This window comes from Crinia signifera, chromosome 7 (assembly GCF_055691185.1).
Source record: "Crinia signifera chromosome 7, ASM5569118v1, whole genome shotgun sequence".
Taxonomy (NCBI): domain Eukaryota; kingdom Metazoa; phylum Chordata; class Amphibia; order Anura; family Myobatrachidae; genus Crinia; species Crinia signifera.
The window spans coordinates 41416771-41433984 of NC_139223.1; the positions used below are offsets into that span (position 1 = coordinate 41416771).

The window sequence follows — 17214 nt, forward strand, 5'->3', positions numbered from 1 at the left end:
GCATTTAGTCATAATGGGGGAAATTTACTAAGATGGAAGTTCTATTTCTATTTCACATGGGATATTGCTATGGGCAACCAATCAGAATCTACTTATTTATTTAGCACCTCCTAGAAGATAATAGTATCTGATTGGTTTCCCATAGCAACGTCCCATGCGAGATAGAACTCCCATCTTAGTGAATTCCCCCAATGGGTTACAAAGGTTGCGAAAACTGTTCTGTAGAATGACTTGTGTTATTGTTTCTTGCAGTTCAAGGTTCTAATTGAGGGCCCGTGTCTACTAATAGCTGCCCAGCGGGACATTGCAGTAACCTGTTTCCACTCACTAATGGCCAGGTAAGCGCCAGTGAGTTTCTGTCAGGAATAAAACACACAGGAATAATTAGCAAAGGAAATGAACTAAATAATTTATTTCAATTATATTGATCTTAACCCATTGTTTATTCATTGAGCATTTTGCACAACCAAAGATAATGCAAGTAAAGGGAAAAATAACCTGTAGAATCGTCCAATAGGAAGCATCCTTGCTGCGAGGTGTTAATATTTCAGCTTTCCATTGGCTTGGGGGACTTTAAACTCCAGTAGTTACTGCCTGTGTTCTACTTTGTAAGAAATAACCTCCAGATGCTGCTGGGAGGGACAGAGGGGGAAGGGGGGGAGGGGGAAGGGGGGGGTCGGACCAGGGCCCCTGCCAGGCCCCTCCAGCAAGCCCGGGTAATTAGTACCTGCCCCCCTCTCGGCTGCCCTGATAGTACCGTCCACCAGCTTTGGGGTCTCATTAAGAGCTGACCAGAGATGCAGCAACAGCCTCTACCGCTAATATATGCTAATACCACAGCCGAAGGGCTTCCTACTGTCACCTGCTGCAGCTCTACTCCGTCACTGTTTGAAAAAGTTGTACCAGCGATCAGACATTGGCAACACCATTGGGTGCAAGTAACCAAATTAATGGTCAGTACATGGCAGGACAGTTCCTGACACTAGCACCACCCGACACACCCACCTTCTATAGACACACCCCTTATAACCACCCAGGAATGTCCAATTGCGTCCCTCTGTGGTAACCAATGAAAAGCAATGAAGAAGGCAAGTCAGATGCTTGGATGCATAGGGAGAGGTATCAGCAGTAGAAAGAAAGAACTTACCCTGAAAGACTCAAATAAATTAATATGTATACTTTAGAGCAGAGAAGGGAAAAGGGGGACATGATAGAAACTTTCAAATATATCAAGGGTTTTTCCAAGGTACAGGTGGGAGACATTCTTCACAGGAAGAGGAGCAACAGAACATATGGACATGCACTGAAACTAGAGGGAGGAAGATTCAGGGGAAATCTGAGGAAGAATTACTTCACAGAAAGGGTAATAGATAAGTGGAATAGCCTACCATCAGAGATGGTAGACTCAAATACAGTAGTACAATTTAAACATGCTTGGGATAGGCATATTGATATCCTTACAAAGCATACCTGCCTACTTTTTACACTGCTCTCCGGGAGAAGCCAGGAGAGGAGTGAAAGGGGGCAGGACGAAGCTGACGTCACCAACAACCAGAGCCGGCCCTAGCCTAAATGATGCCCTAGGCAAGATTTTGGCTGGTGCCCCTCCTAGCACCGCGACTAGTTCCGCCTCTGACCCTGCTCCCCTTTCCCAGCACCATCAACCTTCATCATAGCAGTCATCATTTTGGTGCTCCTACCCGCAATATTTTAAATAGAAACAGTGCACACATTCGGTGCTCAGCCCAAACAGGGGTGTGTTCTTGCTGGAAAGGGGCATGGCCACACAATAATACCCCCAATTCAAATTATGCCACACAGTAGTGCAACTTTATTCACATTATATCTTGCGATGGTGTCCCTTATTCACGTTACATCACACAGTAGTACCACTTTACCTTATGTACATTACTCCTCACATTATTCACATTATACCCTTAGAAAAAAATCCTGAGAAAATATTGTATCTTAAGCACCTCCATGGCCACACTGCAACCCAGCACAAAGCAGTGTGTGCTGGGCAGAGGAGAAGAGCTGCAGCTGCTGCTGTCACTTAAGGGGAGGGGGCCCAGGGCCCCCACTGGGCCCTTCCATCAGACTTTGGCCTGGGTAATTTGTACCCCCCTACCCCTTTCTCTCGGCACCCCTGATAATACCACACAGTAATGCCCCTTACACATGACACACATTATTAATGTCCTTATAACCATAATGCCCATTACACATTATGCCAACCTTTATTAATGTCCTTCATACACATAATGACACACATAATGCCCATTACACATATGTTGCACATTATTAATGCACTTATACACATGACACACATAATGCCTGTTACACATATGTCGCACATTATTAATGCATTTATACATGACACACATAATGCCCCTTACACATGTGCCGAACACTATTGCACAAGCAACCCACCCACAGATAGCACTCGCACAGCCGCTAACACTGTGACCTCTGCCTCGGCTTGGATACAGATGTTTCCTCATACATCTTGACTCAATAAGCCATGCAGCTCCTGGCCAGTTCTGCTAACGTTGGGTGCCTTTTTTGCTGAAAATTCATCTTATTTGCATTGTTATGACCAGCACACACAAGGAGCTTCCAATGATTAAAATGATATGCGGCATGCCTATATTCTGTGTGCGACTGTGGCTGTACCTGCATACGGAATGCTATGTTACAGTGATTTCCATGAATACACTATTTCATATGCAGATTCAGCCTCACTCACACACAGGATATAGGCATGCTGCATATCATTTTAATCAGCAGAAGCTGCTGATGCCCCTAGGCATTCCAAATGCCCTAGGCAATTGCCTAGTTTGCCTATGCCTAAGGCCGGCTCTGCCAACAACCGCCCCCATGACAGTCATCCGCGGCAATTTGCTGGTCTGTGGATTGGGGGAGGGGCTAAATTACGCTCTATGATGCGATTCGCTTCATTTTAGCCCCTCCCCGTGTACCAGTGAAAAATCTGAATTTAAAGCAGCGGGGAAGGGGCTGCGGGGCAATGCGGGAGACTTGCCCACCTTCTATGGGGGGGCCGGGAGGGGGACCCAATTTGCCAGAGCCTCCTGGCCATTCCAGGAGGGTAGGCAAGTGTGTTACAAAGCAATAACGATCAAATATGGTTTGAGGTAACAGGCCAAGTGGTTCTTATCTGCCGTCACATTCTATGTTTCTATGTAACCATCGGTGTGCATGCACATTGCGTCGCGAATGCACTTGTGGATTACAATCTCTGGTACTTGTTTCCTAGCACGGCGCCCATCGCATCGTATACCATAAGGCATACAATGGTATGCGATGCGATGTTGCGCAATGTCAGCTGATGTTATACAATTTTAAATTGTATACCATCGCATTGTATGCCATTGTATGCCATATACAATGGTATACGATTTCAAATTGTATAAGCACCCCAATGGGTTTTTTCAATGTTAAATGGTCCTTCTATAAGTAAAATAATTGTATAAGCACCGTAATGGGTGCTTACAATGTTAAAAGCACCCCCCACTATCAACGCCAACCCGAAGCGTGGCGAGCGCTGCGAGCCCGCGAGGGGCAGCGGTACGCGTCCTCCAACCTTTTCATACCCCCACCATCCACATCGGCGTGGAGTTGAAATCAGACAGTGTGGCAAGCGCAGCGAGCCACCGAGCCCAAAGCGTGGTGAGCCCTTCGAGGGGACGCGTAACACATGTAAAGTAATATGCGTCCCCTCGCTGGACTCGCCACACTACGGGCTCGGTGCCTCGCTGCGCTCGCCACACTATATAAAATCAACTCCACGCTGACGTGGCTAGTGGGGGTATGAAAAGGTCGGAGGACGCGTACCGCCGCCCCTCGCGGGCTCGTTGCGCTCGCCACGCTTCGGGTTGGCGTTGATAGCGGGGGTGCATTTAACATTGTAAGCACCCATTAGGGTACTTATACAATTAATAATTGTAAAGGGGGGCCATTTAACATAAAAAAAAACAATTAGGGTGCTTATACAATTTAAAATCGCATTGCATGCGGGTATATGGCATGCGATGCGATACAATGTATAAGATGCCATACGACTGAATATCGTGGGCGCCGTGCTAGGAAACAAGTACCCAATCTCTCAATTGTATTAAATCTGTCCACCTCTGAATCAGTCCATAGTCTCTCCCGTTCTGCCAATACCACCGCCGTCAGGAATTTTATAGTGAGGAGATAATGGTATAAGTGAGGGAATGAAAAGCACAACTAGGAAGAGGGCCCTGCTCGTGAGAGCTCTACATCTAAAGGAAAGAGACAGAAGCAAGGAGCAGGGGGAGGTGGGTTAGGACGAGAGCTGGAAGCATTTGATAAAGAGATGACTTTAGCATTAGGGAAAGACGGGATACATTTACTGAAGCTTCTAAAAATTAAAAGGAGGGGATATTGCCTATAGCAACCAATCAGATTGTGTCTATCACTTTCTAGGATGCATCACAGAAATGATAGGCCGATGTGATTGGTTGCTATAAGCAACATCACCTCATTTACCCCTTAGATTGTACATATACAGGTTTTCCCATTGCTAGTGTGAAGGTGTAAATGTTCCTCCCTATGGACGGAGAGCTGGGGAGAACCACAGGTAGAGCGTCATAGGGTGTTCTTCCTGCCACCCAGTCCACTTGTACTAGGGGGGGAATTCTGGTTCATTTGCTCAGATGCTAATTTGCATCCTTGCGAGTGAACCAGATCCCGCCTTGCAAATGGTGTTACGCCGGCCCACCATTCGCAAGAGCGATTCGCTCGCAGGGCCTGTGAATGGATGTTACACAGTCCCTGTACGCTCGGAGTGCCTGTACGCTCGGGGGGAAGTGGATGGGCAGCTGACAGCCGGTGATGTCCGCTGCCTGCCCCCCCGCATGTCCGTCGCAGCCACATTAGCATGATAGGCGATAATGCACATGTGCCCACAGAAACGCTGGGTGGACCCCAGGAAATGCAGGCATGCCCCTGCCTGCTCGGGGAGGGCGGTTGACGTAACCTGGCGTCAGCACCCACCTCCAATTCCCAAAAGACCATCCATCTTAAAGTAAGTCTTGCTTACTTTTATCTGCAAACAGAGGAAAAATCATTTGATGGTGATTATTGCTCTGTGCGGGCACATGCGAGCGGATGTGTAAGTGTACACATCCACTCGCAGCATAGCGAGGGAATATGGCCGGAGGGGGGACGTGCGTTCAGTGGGGCAGCGCTAACCTGCTTGCTAGCCAGTAAATTCTTATAATGCCCCTTTAGGCTGGACTTATGCAGTCTGTTAGTGGGTAAATCACAGGTGTGATTATAATTACAGATAGGGTGGTCAATCCCGGGATCGGTGGGATCCCGGGAATGTCATGTGCAGTCTAATGCCGGGCAGCATCTGAGCACACGCTCAGACGCTGTCCCCGACCCGGCGTGCGGCCTGCACAGTGTAACTAGGTCATATGTCACACTGCGCAGGCCGCATTGCTGTACCGCCATCACCGGACGCTCCCGGCTACACTTTAGCCGCTCAGCAGACACCCACAACCCTCTCACTTCCCGCTCCTGTCTCCACTTCAGCCGCTCAGCAGACACCCACAACCCTCTCACCGCCCGCTCCTGTCTCCACTTCAGCCGCTCAGCAGACACCCACAACCCTCTCACCGCCCGCTCCTGTCTCCACTTCAGCCGCTCAGCAGACACCCACAACCCTCTCACCGCCTGCTCCTGTCTCCACTTCAGCCGCTCAGCAGACACCCACAACCCTCTCACCGCCCACTCCTGTCTCCACTTCAGCCGCTCAGCAGACACCCACAACCCTCTCACCGCCCGCTCCTGTCTCCACTTCAGCCGCTCAGCAGACACCCACAACCCTCTCACCGCCCACTCCTGTCTCCACTTCAGCCGCTCAGCAGACACCCACAACCCTCTCACCGCCCGCTCCTGTCTCCACTTCTGCAGCTACACCGCTCAGCAGACACCCGCACATGTCACACCACCACTGACTGCCTCCACCTGCTCCCCCCAAGTTAGTTAATTTGGGGGATGGGGGGTGTTTTCTTTTTAGGGATACCAATCACGGGATCCCGGGATTGAGCATTTTTCAATCCCGATTCCCAGAATTGAAAATATGCCCCAGGATTGGCATCCCTAATTACAGTGCACCGCAAGAGGAGTGAACGCATTCCCAAATGAGCTGATGACCCCAGGCAGTCCATGCTGTCCTATATAACAGACAGATAGTTCTTCCAAATATTCCTTTAAATGATGGGGGAAGGGGTCCAAATGTTCTTCATCCTCAATAAACACAGTGGTGATTCCTGGGAAAAAGTTGGCTTTAATTCCTGTGATGTTGATCTAAGTCCAGATGTAGTATTGTAGTTGGGGCTGACACCTGTAGTACTTGGCTTGAGAGCAGAATGGGGTCCCAACTGCAGCTTTATCGAAGTCCTTTTGAGGGGGTTGTAGGTATGGGGGCACAACATCTGTACAAGGACTCTGACATCCCAGGAGAGAGCATGTATGGGTAACACACAGATGAGAACCTGGAAACTTCGATAACCCTAATAATAGCCCAGCTTTAAATCTAAAACAATCAATTCCCAGTGGATTTTGGGGCACACACATTCATGGAAGCCAATCAGGTGAAAAGTGACCAATCTTTCTGGTTGGAACGGAAATCTGGCAGTGTGGCAATAACAATTAGCATTTGAAAACAGACAATAATGGACGTTCAGACAAACTGGTTAAATCTATTTATGCAAATTACCATTTTTGCCCATTTTCCAGCTTTTGGGAGCAAATGGTTGCTTGTCGCTTGCTCGCATACATTACCAGATTTCTGTTCCAACCTGAAAGATTAGACAGATAATCTTATAGTGTGTACCTAACATAAGTGTAATACTGTAGGTGTTAGTGTAGTGCTGCTTGGATACCAACGATCCATAGTAGCTCCTACATTTCCACCCATAAGAGCTTAAAGGCGCCTCTTGTTGGCATCACTGGTGTTTCTTATGGCAGTGGACAGGGCCGGGTTAGGCCTTGGGGGTGCCTAGGGCACATAAGACAGGGGGGCCCCAGTGGAAGGTGATGTAAGTGGTGGTGTTGGGTTATATTCAATTATACATATCTCCCAACATGACCATTCCAGTTACAGCTCATGGAACCTGATACTCTTGTGTTACTACATAACACATTTGTTGGTAAACTGCTCAATCAGAGGTGTGTCACTCAGGTGCCAAAAGGGAGGGGTAATTCTGGCTAGGAAAAAAACATGTTGTATCCCAATTGCACACTGAGTGAGATATATCTACATAATAATCAGATAATACAGAGATCTTGGTTGCATATATCTGCAGATATAGTGCTAAGCCCCCAGGCCGTACGTCAAGGCGTCTCTGTGTCACTGGGGGGCCCTAATACTGGGACCCATACCCAGTATTAGGGACCCCCAGTGACACAGAGACGCCTTGACGTACGGCCTGGGCAGTGGCGGATTTAGGGGGGGGGCACCCGGGCATGTGCCCCCCCTGTAATTTCATTTTGTAGCTGAGGACCAGGGCTTTCCAACGAGCCCAGCCCCGTGTCTCTATCCCCCCCGGGAACCGGAGATATCGCCTGGCAAAGCTGTAACATTTTTTCCCCATAGGATAATATGAAACCCGTCAATTTCGACCCCCACCTGGTTCCGACGGCTGCCAGTTCCCACCCTGGCATCACAGAAGTGTGTGGCTGATTTCATTCAATTCCAAATTGCTGGGCCTTCAATATGATACCAGGCTGGTCCATATCGGTCAATCGTTTCCAGAGATATTGCGTGTAAACCGATTTTTTTATTTTTGAAATGTAATTTCATGGCTGTTCATGTTCTTTGAGGGCAGATTACTCTGGAACCAAATGTTCCAGTTTCACTGGACCAAAATCATTCAAAGCCCACCCAAAAGTTCTTCAATATGATACTTGTCTCATGTAAATGTGTCAGTTGGTTCTGAAGATATAGCCGGTTAAATGAGATAACTGGTTAAAGGGGGGGAGGGGTTGTTTTCTCTCCCCCTCACACCAGAAAATGCAGGGACTAGGCTGGTGTAAAAGGGTCCAACCTGGGAATGCATTTTCTGGTGTGAAAGGGGTATTATTTCAAATAGCCGGGATCTGCAGTGCTCTGAATACAGCCAGGCTCTGCCACTGTCAGTGGCTATCACTTCTGCCTGGCGGCTGTCCCCCATTTACCGCGAGCATGTAATCCCACATGACAACGAGCATGGAACCTCTGGCAATGAGCATGGAACCCTTGGCAATGAGCATGTCGATAAGCAGCACTTACTGTATGTAGCATCATTTTTAATAGCATTATGGTGTTTGGCATAATACATAATGGACATAATGGTGTGTAACTTAACGTGTAATGGACATTATGGTGTAAATGTTTAATGCGCGCCTTTGGTGGACAATGTCTCTGTTTATGAAGCGTATTGTGAATTTTGGCTTAATCTGTGTGGCATTATGTGAATTCTGGCTCAATCCGTGTGGCATTATGTGAATTTTGACTCAATCCATGTGGCATTATGTGAATTTTGGCTCATTCCATTTGGCATCATGTGTAAGGGGCAAGTAAAATGGGGTCTAGTATTTTGTTGCATAATGTGTAGAAGTTGTATATGGTGTTGTACACTACACTCCAGGACATGCCCCCCGTTGAGTGGCCACACCCCTTTTCCGGAGTGCGCCTTCGGCGTGCGCACAACTACATCCTTCACTTTTGTCGCCATGGTGGGCCTGCGTACTTTAAATGCCAGGGCCTATTTTTAATCCCATTACCACCCTCTCTCTGCCGCTCTCTTAGCATGTACACTGGCACCACTAACACCCCTCCCCCACCCTAACCCTCTTTTATCATGGTGCCCCCCCTGTCATTTTATCCTGAATCCGCCCCTGGGCCTGGGGGCTTAGCGCTATATCTGCAGATATATGCAACCAAGATCTCTGTATTATCTGATTATTATGTAGATAGATCTAACCCAGTGTGCAATTGGGATTCAAAATGCTTTTTTCCTACTCTTGTGTTACTGCCTGCACTTCTGCTTAAACACTGACTAGCTGGTCCAGCTGCTACATAAGAGGGACAGCTAGTGATGTCAGTGCACTTCAGCTGGGGGGGGGGGGGGGGTCCTGGCAAAGGAGGTACAGTATGCCCTGTACCCCCCCCCCCCTTAATCTGGCTGTGGCAGTGGGGGTTAAATCATAGCATGGCACCGAGGGGTCAGGGAGAGAGAGGGGATTTGGGAGATTGAAGCTGGGACAGTTCAGTTTCCTCTGATGGATTACGCTTCCGGAAAATCAGTTTATAGAAAGCTTTTGTTATGCCAGAGATTAGATGGTGTGTCAGGATTTCCGTGACTTAAAAGCTGTCACAGAGCTGCCCATACAAATGCCAAGAGCGCACCTTCACACGCACCGCCAAGGGCACGGGAGCACATTAACCTTGTCAGCGTCGTGCCCCGTGCAGTTTTGCCTGCTCGTCGCTGACTCTTTCATTGCCAGAGTGGACATTGGGCATAGCTCTTCACTCAGCACATGAGGATAATCCGAATCAGATCATTCCATAATGTGCTGGGTATCACCGATCCTTATTTCCACACTATAAGGACCCCTGTGAGCCAGAGCATAAATCTCAACGTAATCGCCGTGTATAACTAGGCAAGGACATAGAAAAGTATACATATAATGTTACGTGGAGGCTTTTTATTCGGGAAGCCAGCAGGGACCAGCCTGTGTGACAGGAGACTGTGTCAGTCCCAGCGGGAAGCTGTGTTGATTTCTTCTTCCCTGTCAGAGGGGAGGGGGGACAGGAGTGCCTGAGCTGCGCGCCCCCCCCCCCCCCCCCTCCTTAGCTTTCTTCAGCTCTTATCTCTGATGTTCCAGCTCTGCTATCCTCAAACCCATGAGTTATAGCTGCACAGGGAAAGTAGGCCAGACACAATTTAAAACATTCTATTGAAATAATACAAAACTGAGCGAAGGGATTTTACTCACCTCCGCTAACACCTTGTTTTCCGACGCTTATTTCCAGCGCGCTCCGAGAATGATTTTTTTTTTATACCAATTATTCTAAATTCTTTCCGAATTGACAACAGCTGAGTTTATTTATTTATTTATTTATTTATTTATTTATTTAGTGCAGAAGAGGATCTTTTAGGATTATCAGATAAACGGTGTCTAGGGCAGGCATGTCCAAACTGTGGCCCTCCGGCTGTTGTGAAACTACACATCCCAGCATGCCTTGCCATAGTTTTAGCATTCCCTAATAGCAAAACTGTGGCAAGGCATGATGGGACTTGTAGTTTTGCAACAGCTGGAGGGCCTGAGTTTGGACATGCCTGGTCTAGGGGGTATGGGTCATTGAGTCGACCGTTGTCGTAGAAATATGGAGCCCTCACATGGAGCTGAATGTATTAAAGGGTTAACACTGTGTGCTGTGAATTATCTATAGCTCAGGATATATGCTCTCCCTAGGTTACAAGTATTATCTTACATAGCTTTGCATGTGTTTGGACAATGCTAAGGTCGACAATGGGAAAGTCGACAGGCAAAAGGACGACATGAGTTTTTTCACAATTCATTGTCCCGAATGTTGACTTAGTTGACTTAGTCAACATGGCTATTATATTCTCCCAGCATGCAGCAGTGGATGGTAGGATATGAAATACCGCCTATCGGCATATGTTGGCTCAAAAAAAAAATTAATGTCAACCTTTTGATTGTCAACTGTACCATTGTTGAGCGTAGCAGAACACTTTGTGTCGCCATTTGGGACAAAAACCATGAAAAACTAATGTTGACCTTTTGACTGTTGACTTTCGCATTGTTGACCTAATGCTTGTGTCGACCTTCCAACCAGGGGTGTAATTATGGCGGTATGGGGTGGTACGGCGTTCCGGTAAAACATATTGTGTGGGTACCCCGCACCACCATAACAAATACCCCCCGAACTGTGTAATGCACATGCACACATATGTAAGTGGCGGGGGCGTGGCCTCCGCCGCCCCGCCATAGCTGGTTCCCTTCGGAGGGGAAGGGAGCGCATCACGCGTCTCTCCTTCGCCTCCCTGTGTCACTGAGACTGGGCTGTCAGCCAATCAGAGCTTGCGGGCGGGTTTTTTCGGGGCGTGGTCTATCAGGAAGGGGCGTGGTCTATGATCGCTGCACTGGCGCGAAGCCACGCCTCCATTTTCTGAAGCTTTGGGGCATGCCCAGCAGCTCTATGAGCTGCTGGCCAGCCCCCAGCCCCCCCAGCCTGCAAGAATATTCACAGACTACAGGGGGGACTACCAACTCCCCCCCCCCCCCCCCAGCCGCGGGACACTGCCGGCGGCGGGAGGGACGCGGGAATGTCCCAAAATATCGGGACGTTCCTGTGATAAGCGGGACAGTAGGGAGGTATGATTTCGTGTGCAGGATGCAATGCACAAGCCCAAACAAAAATGGCATTGTGTTCTAAAGTTTTGTCATGTAGCCACTCCCCCTTGCGTCATATGACCACGCCCCTGACCGAGCCCTGACCTTTTCGGTACCACTGAGACATTTCTTCTACTTGCACCACTGCTTCCAACCCTGTCGCCCTTAGCCATATCAATTAATTTCAGGTGTCGACCTTCAGTGGTCGACCCAATGCATGTCGACCTAAATAGGGTTGACCTAGTGACCATATCCGGTGTCTCGATAGACAGTCCATAGGTCTACCCCAAAAGGTTGACAGTGTTGAAATGTTGACCTGAAAATGTTATTATATTATTGTGTCAATGTCGACAACTGTTGACATGGCCCCCCAATCGGTGTAGCGCGTGCCCTCGCATGGCTTGCTGCGCCATGCCTCACTGTGCTCTGCATACTGTTATATTCTCCCTCTATGCCGACATGGTGGTAAAGTAAGAACAAGGCTGTTAAATATAAAACAAAAAAATCATGAGAAACTTGTGTCGATCTTTTCATGTCTCTACCATATTAATGTCTACATTTTGACCCTGTTGACCTAAGGCATGTCGACATTTTTGGGGTAGTCCTATTGACTGTCTATCTTGACACTGGAACCACTTTTATAAACACCGTCATGTCCTCCATCTGCACTCTAATATAAGACGCACATTTATTCCAGTATACAGTATATCATTCCATTTCCCTGTACAGTATATCCTATATAATCAAAGGCAAATGCTGCTCCTCATCTCTAAGGGGGAGATTCAAGTGGTTTACGTGCCGGCAGCCACTAGAGAGCGCCTGCCTGATAGAGCAATTCAAGTGATGCGCCATTCCAGTGCTGATATTACTGATATGTTCCATCATTGTGACGGGCTGGTCACTAGTGTAGAATATCGGGACTGGTGCAGCTAAAAATAGGGGCTTGTATTTGTCACAGAGGAGACATCATGTAAGGTTTGTACATGTAACACCAAATAAAATCTGATGTTCCCTCTTATTGCAAACCTAAAGCGGGGACGCAAGTGTCAGATTGATGTATTAATGTACAGTATACTGTAGTTTTAGGTTTCAGAGCTGTTATAAGTTGCTGGAATAAATGTGATTTTTGTTATTCCTGTAGCTGCTCTACCTTCGTCCCCTTATTTGATGTTCTGAATATATTAACTAACCAAAGTATTACTAATTAGCGTATGATACAGCAAGCGATGAGACCAGCAGTAATGTCTGAATTATGCTGCTTTCCCACTGCCAAGCCGTTTGAAGAACCGGTATTTTTAAACGGTATTTAAAACGGTATTAGCTTTCACATTGCAGTAGATTACCGTTTTAAATACCGTTTAAGTACCATTCACATTGCAGTAATACCGTTTAAACCCCTCGTGTCCCCTACTGTACTTTATATTTAACAAAAATTCAGGAACCTCCACACATGGAATTCTAGCCTTATGTATCCCTATAGATTGTAAGCTTGTGAGCAGGGCCCTCCTACCTCTACGTCGGTTTGTTTCTACCAAGTTTGTTTAATCACTGATGTTTCCAATTGTAAAGTGCAACAGAATATGCTGCGCTATGTAAGAAACTGTAAATAAATAATAATAAATAATAAAACAACAAAAATAAAAATAATAATGCACTTGGAGGCATGGGTGTAAACATACTTCCCAGCTTTGAGGAGGAGGGGCACTGAGGCGCGTCGGAGACGTGCCTGAAAATTTGGGGGCCTAGTTGGAAGGGGACATGGTCTATACTCACGATGCTCCCGCACGGTCACTCCCCTGGTTTTGCCGCTGTGGGGCATGAATAGACGCTGTGCGTCTTTTCTCGAGTGACAGGGGGGACTCCCAACTGCCTCCTTCCCCCCACCCTCCCGAATGTGGAGCACTGCCGGCCCCAGGCGGGATGCAGGAACGTCCCCCAAAAAACGTGACGTTTCAGCAGAATGTGGGACAGTTTGGAGGTATGGAGTGTAAACCCCCATACACACTACATGACGGGGGCTGCTGTGGTTTAGAAAATGAACTAGGGCACTATTAGAGGATAATTACGCCGGAAGTTTCTAGATTTAAAACAATGAAAAGTCGCATAAAACACATTTATTTTCTAAACTGAAAAATACTGTAGAAACTTTAACAGTATAGTTGAACATTCACATCAGTCCCTGCCCCAGAGGAGCTTACAATCTATATTACCTACCACATGTACACGCACACTCAGACATTCTAGGGTTAATTTGTGTTAGGAGCCAAATAACCTAACAGTATATTTTTGGATTGTGGGAGGAAACCGGAGTACCCGGAGGAAACCCACGCAAGCACGGGGAGAAAATACAAATTCCGCACAGTTAGGGCCATGGTGAGAATCGAACCGATGACCTCAGTGCTGTGAGGCAGTGATGCTAACCATTACACCGTTACACATGCTGCACGACCATGGGCATAACTACCATAGGTGCAGTTGCTATGGGGCCCAGAGCTGAAGGGGGCCCATCTTTACTGTCCAAGTACTGTTTTACATACATTTATCACCATCAGTTGCTAAATAGGGGGCCCTTACAAACTTTTGCTATGGAGCCTACGAATATCAAGTTACGCCCCTGTCCGACCATTAAGTCATGCAGAATATACTGTATGTGCAATACATAAATAACTGGCACCAAATAAGATACGTATCCATACATTTCTAACAGAATCTCACATTTCTCAGTTGCGCGTAGTCACAATATATGTAAATGATATGATGCAAGTTAATTTTGAAAACTCGCATCTTCTTGAATTGAGCGCTACATATTACTTAGATTAACTAATGCATCATGGACAGAGGCGTAAGTAGGGGTTTTAGAGCCCGGGGCAAGATGGAAAAAAGGGCTCTCCCCCCATTTTCCAAAATGAAAAATGCCCCCCTCCTTCCAAAAAAATTAATCTATAAAAGAAATCTAATGATAGAAATCTTATAGATACACATACACTAATGTTCCCGCTAGAATGGGGGAATGGAACTGAGATATGGGCAAATCATCTGTGCCAAAAAAGGGGGCGTGACTGACCTAGCACATTGGTAGTGCAGCAAGGCACCAGGCCCGAATTGTGCGAGCGAAGCAAGCCAAGCAAAGGGATGCGGTACACTAACTGGGGGTCCACATGCTCAAATCTACAAATAAAACTAATGTCGACCTTTTCGTGTGTCGACATTTCACATGAGGACCTTTTTCCCTTGTTGACCTTGTGCCTTTCAATGCTTGGGTTTGACCTTATTATTGTCCACCCTATGATCCATACCCTTTCTTAAGTCAGTGTTGGTGTTGTAAATCATTTTAAAACGTTATATCTTTTTAACCATGCGGGAGTAGAGTGGTTACTTATTATTAGTACTAGATGCTGGAAGTATAACCCACGAACTACGGGTTATTTATCTCTGTTTTTCTCTTTCCCTGTGGCAGCAACAACTTACAGAATGGACAGAACGTTGCAGAATTAGTTCTGAGTCCTCAGACCCAGACACAAGTAAGTAGCCAGGTCCTCGCAGAACCTACTGCCTGTTATGATGACATGCGCACAAATTACACGAACCAGATGCCGGCGAGGTTGCGGAGAATGGCATTTATATTGTTGATTTCATTTAGCAGAAGTGAATTCCATTCTTGCCTGGGCCTTTGGGAAGTGAGAGATAAGCGCGAGGAGTGCTGGCGCCGTATTGTGTTTCTGATCCCGCTGAATCATCTCATTTCTCATTACGTCTTTTTTTTTTTCTTCTCTTTCTTCTTGGACATCCACGGACTTCTATCTCCCTTTCCCACCCTCACTCCATCCGTGCTGCCTCTCTCTTCAGGCCGACAAGATGATCAGCTGCTTTTTTGATTCATTGACCCCTGACAGCATTCACCAAATTGTGCCTCAAGCCTCCTGAGAAAATGAAGTCCACGTCCCTTTCGTCATCCTTACAATGACAAGACTCTGTGTCATCCTGAGATTTTATGCCGGAGGGTTGCACGAACAGTTTAACCCCTCTGAATCTCACCAGGTTGTAGACATAGCCAACGGAGGTGGATCTGGCATGGGAAGGCCTCTGCTGAAGATACTGGAGTTATCTGCTAGGACTGGGAAGACTCCTCTGCTCACAACTTCTACCAACTTCATCTCCAGTAACCGCCTGGACCTCCTACTTAGCTTCATTGAGCTGAAGGCACTTTTACTTTAGATACGGTAATTCTCATCAACGCAGGCTCTAGGGTGAGGAGACGCGCTACTGTCCATAAGACGCCAGTGCTATAAAAGTGCCTTCTCTCGGAGAGGCCATGCCCAGTTTCTGTTCCTGTTCTTTGAGGTGGCTTGTGGCGGTTTTGTGTAATGAGTTTTACTGTAATAAAAGAGGCCTGTAGGGGTCGCAAAAAAAAAATTGAGTTTCTATTCTGATTCACAGGATGGCCCTTCTATGCCATAGAGCTTAGTAAGAACTCCTTATGGATTTATTTGCCATGGTTGTCTTATGTGGCCAATCATCTACCTGGCAATTGCCCTACGTCAATCGGGCTCTGATGATCGGCTATCTGTGAGGGAACCAGCAAAATACAGCATGGTAAAAATACAGAATTTTTTTTTATATATATATATATATATATATATATTTTGGAAATCGCGGTTTTCATACAATGTTGGGTTTTCTGATCCCCTATCCTAGGGATCAGGAGAATGGCGAATTGACACAATCGATAGTAGATGTACGGACCCCATTACTGGAGTTTTCAAGGTCAATACTGTATCTGTTTATGGCCTCTATGGGTGACAAGCAGCAATGGTTGGAACGGGGGGGGGGGGGGGGGGGGGGGGGGGGGGGCAGCAGCACAGTCCATAGCCTGCAAAACTCCCGGGAACATGAAGAAGCATATACAGGTACACCAAAAAATCTTTCTGATAAAGATCCTTTTCTCCCATGATGATGCACATGTTCGATATGCATCTCAAATCTAGCATACCCTCAGTCTCAATTTAAAAGGTTGGATTTATATGTCGAGGTTTTCAGCTCAGATTCGATATATCTCCGAGTTTCACAGATTATTCATAAATCATTCATCATTTATGAATAATCTGTTAAACTTGGAGATATATCGAATCTGAGCTGAAAACATAGATATATAAGTTCAACCTTTTAAATTGAGACTGAGGGTATGGTAGATTTGAGATAATTCTCCCCCCCCCGCCCCCTATATTATTTCGACACTTGGAGATCTAGACATACTGGACATTGTGTTCTCTTTTCCATATACGGAGAGGAGGATAACAGCACAACCCACGGGGATCATTCCATCAAGTAAAGATACCCTTATTGGAGGTATCCAAGTGCAATTTATGTCAGTACAGTACATTCATCTAAACCATCTGGTGGAGGAAATTACTGCTGACATCACAAAGTGAGATCCATATTAAAGATACCTTTTTGCACAGGTTCTCACTTCTCTCTATGGGCCTTATTTTGGTTCACTCTTTCTGACAAAACCATGTGCACTGCAGGTGGGGCAGATGTTACTTGTGCAGAGAGAATTAGATTTGGGTGGGGTTTTACTTCAAAGTGATATCTATATTGCAGTGTAAAAATAAAGCAGTCAGTATTTACCCTGCACAGAAACAAAATAACTCACCCAAATCTAATTCTCTCTGCACATTTTACATCTGCCCCCTGCAGTGCACATGGTTTTGTCCATCTAAGAAGGATTTTGCCAGAAAGAGTGAACCAAAATAAGGCCCT

General features: G+C 46.6%; 1 protein-coding gene across 4 annotated transcripts in view; it reads left to right on the forward strand.

Annotated features, from left to right (window-relative positions):
- LOC146020071 (dynein axonemal assembly factor 8-like) overlaps positions 1-15851 on the forward strand; it is a 309887-nt gene extending 294036 nt beyond the window's left edge. For all 4 annotated transcript variants that reach the window (XM_083152871.1, XM_083152874.1, XM_083152872.1 and 1 more), the window contains 3 exons: positions 253-338; positions 14912-14975; positions 15301-15851. In XM_083152871.1, coding sequence (XP_083008997.1) covers positions 253-338; positions 14912-14975; positions 15301-15378 — 228 coding nt within the window. In that variant the 3' untranslated portion in view covers positions 15379-15851. The remainder of the gene's footprint in view (positions 1-252; positions 339-14911; positions 14976-15300) is intronic.
- Positions 15852-17214: the final 1363 nt, after the last annotated feature.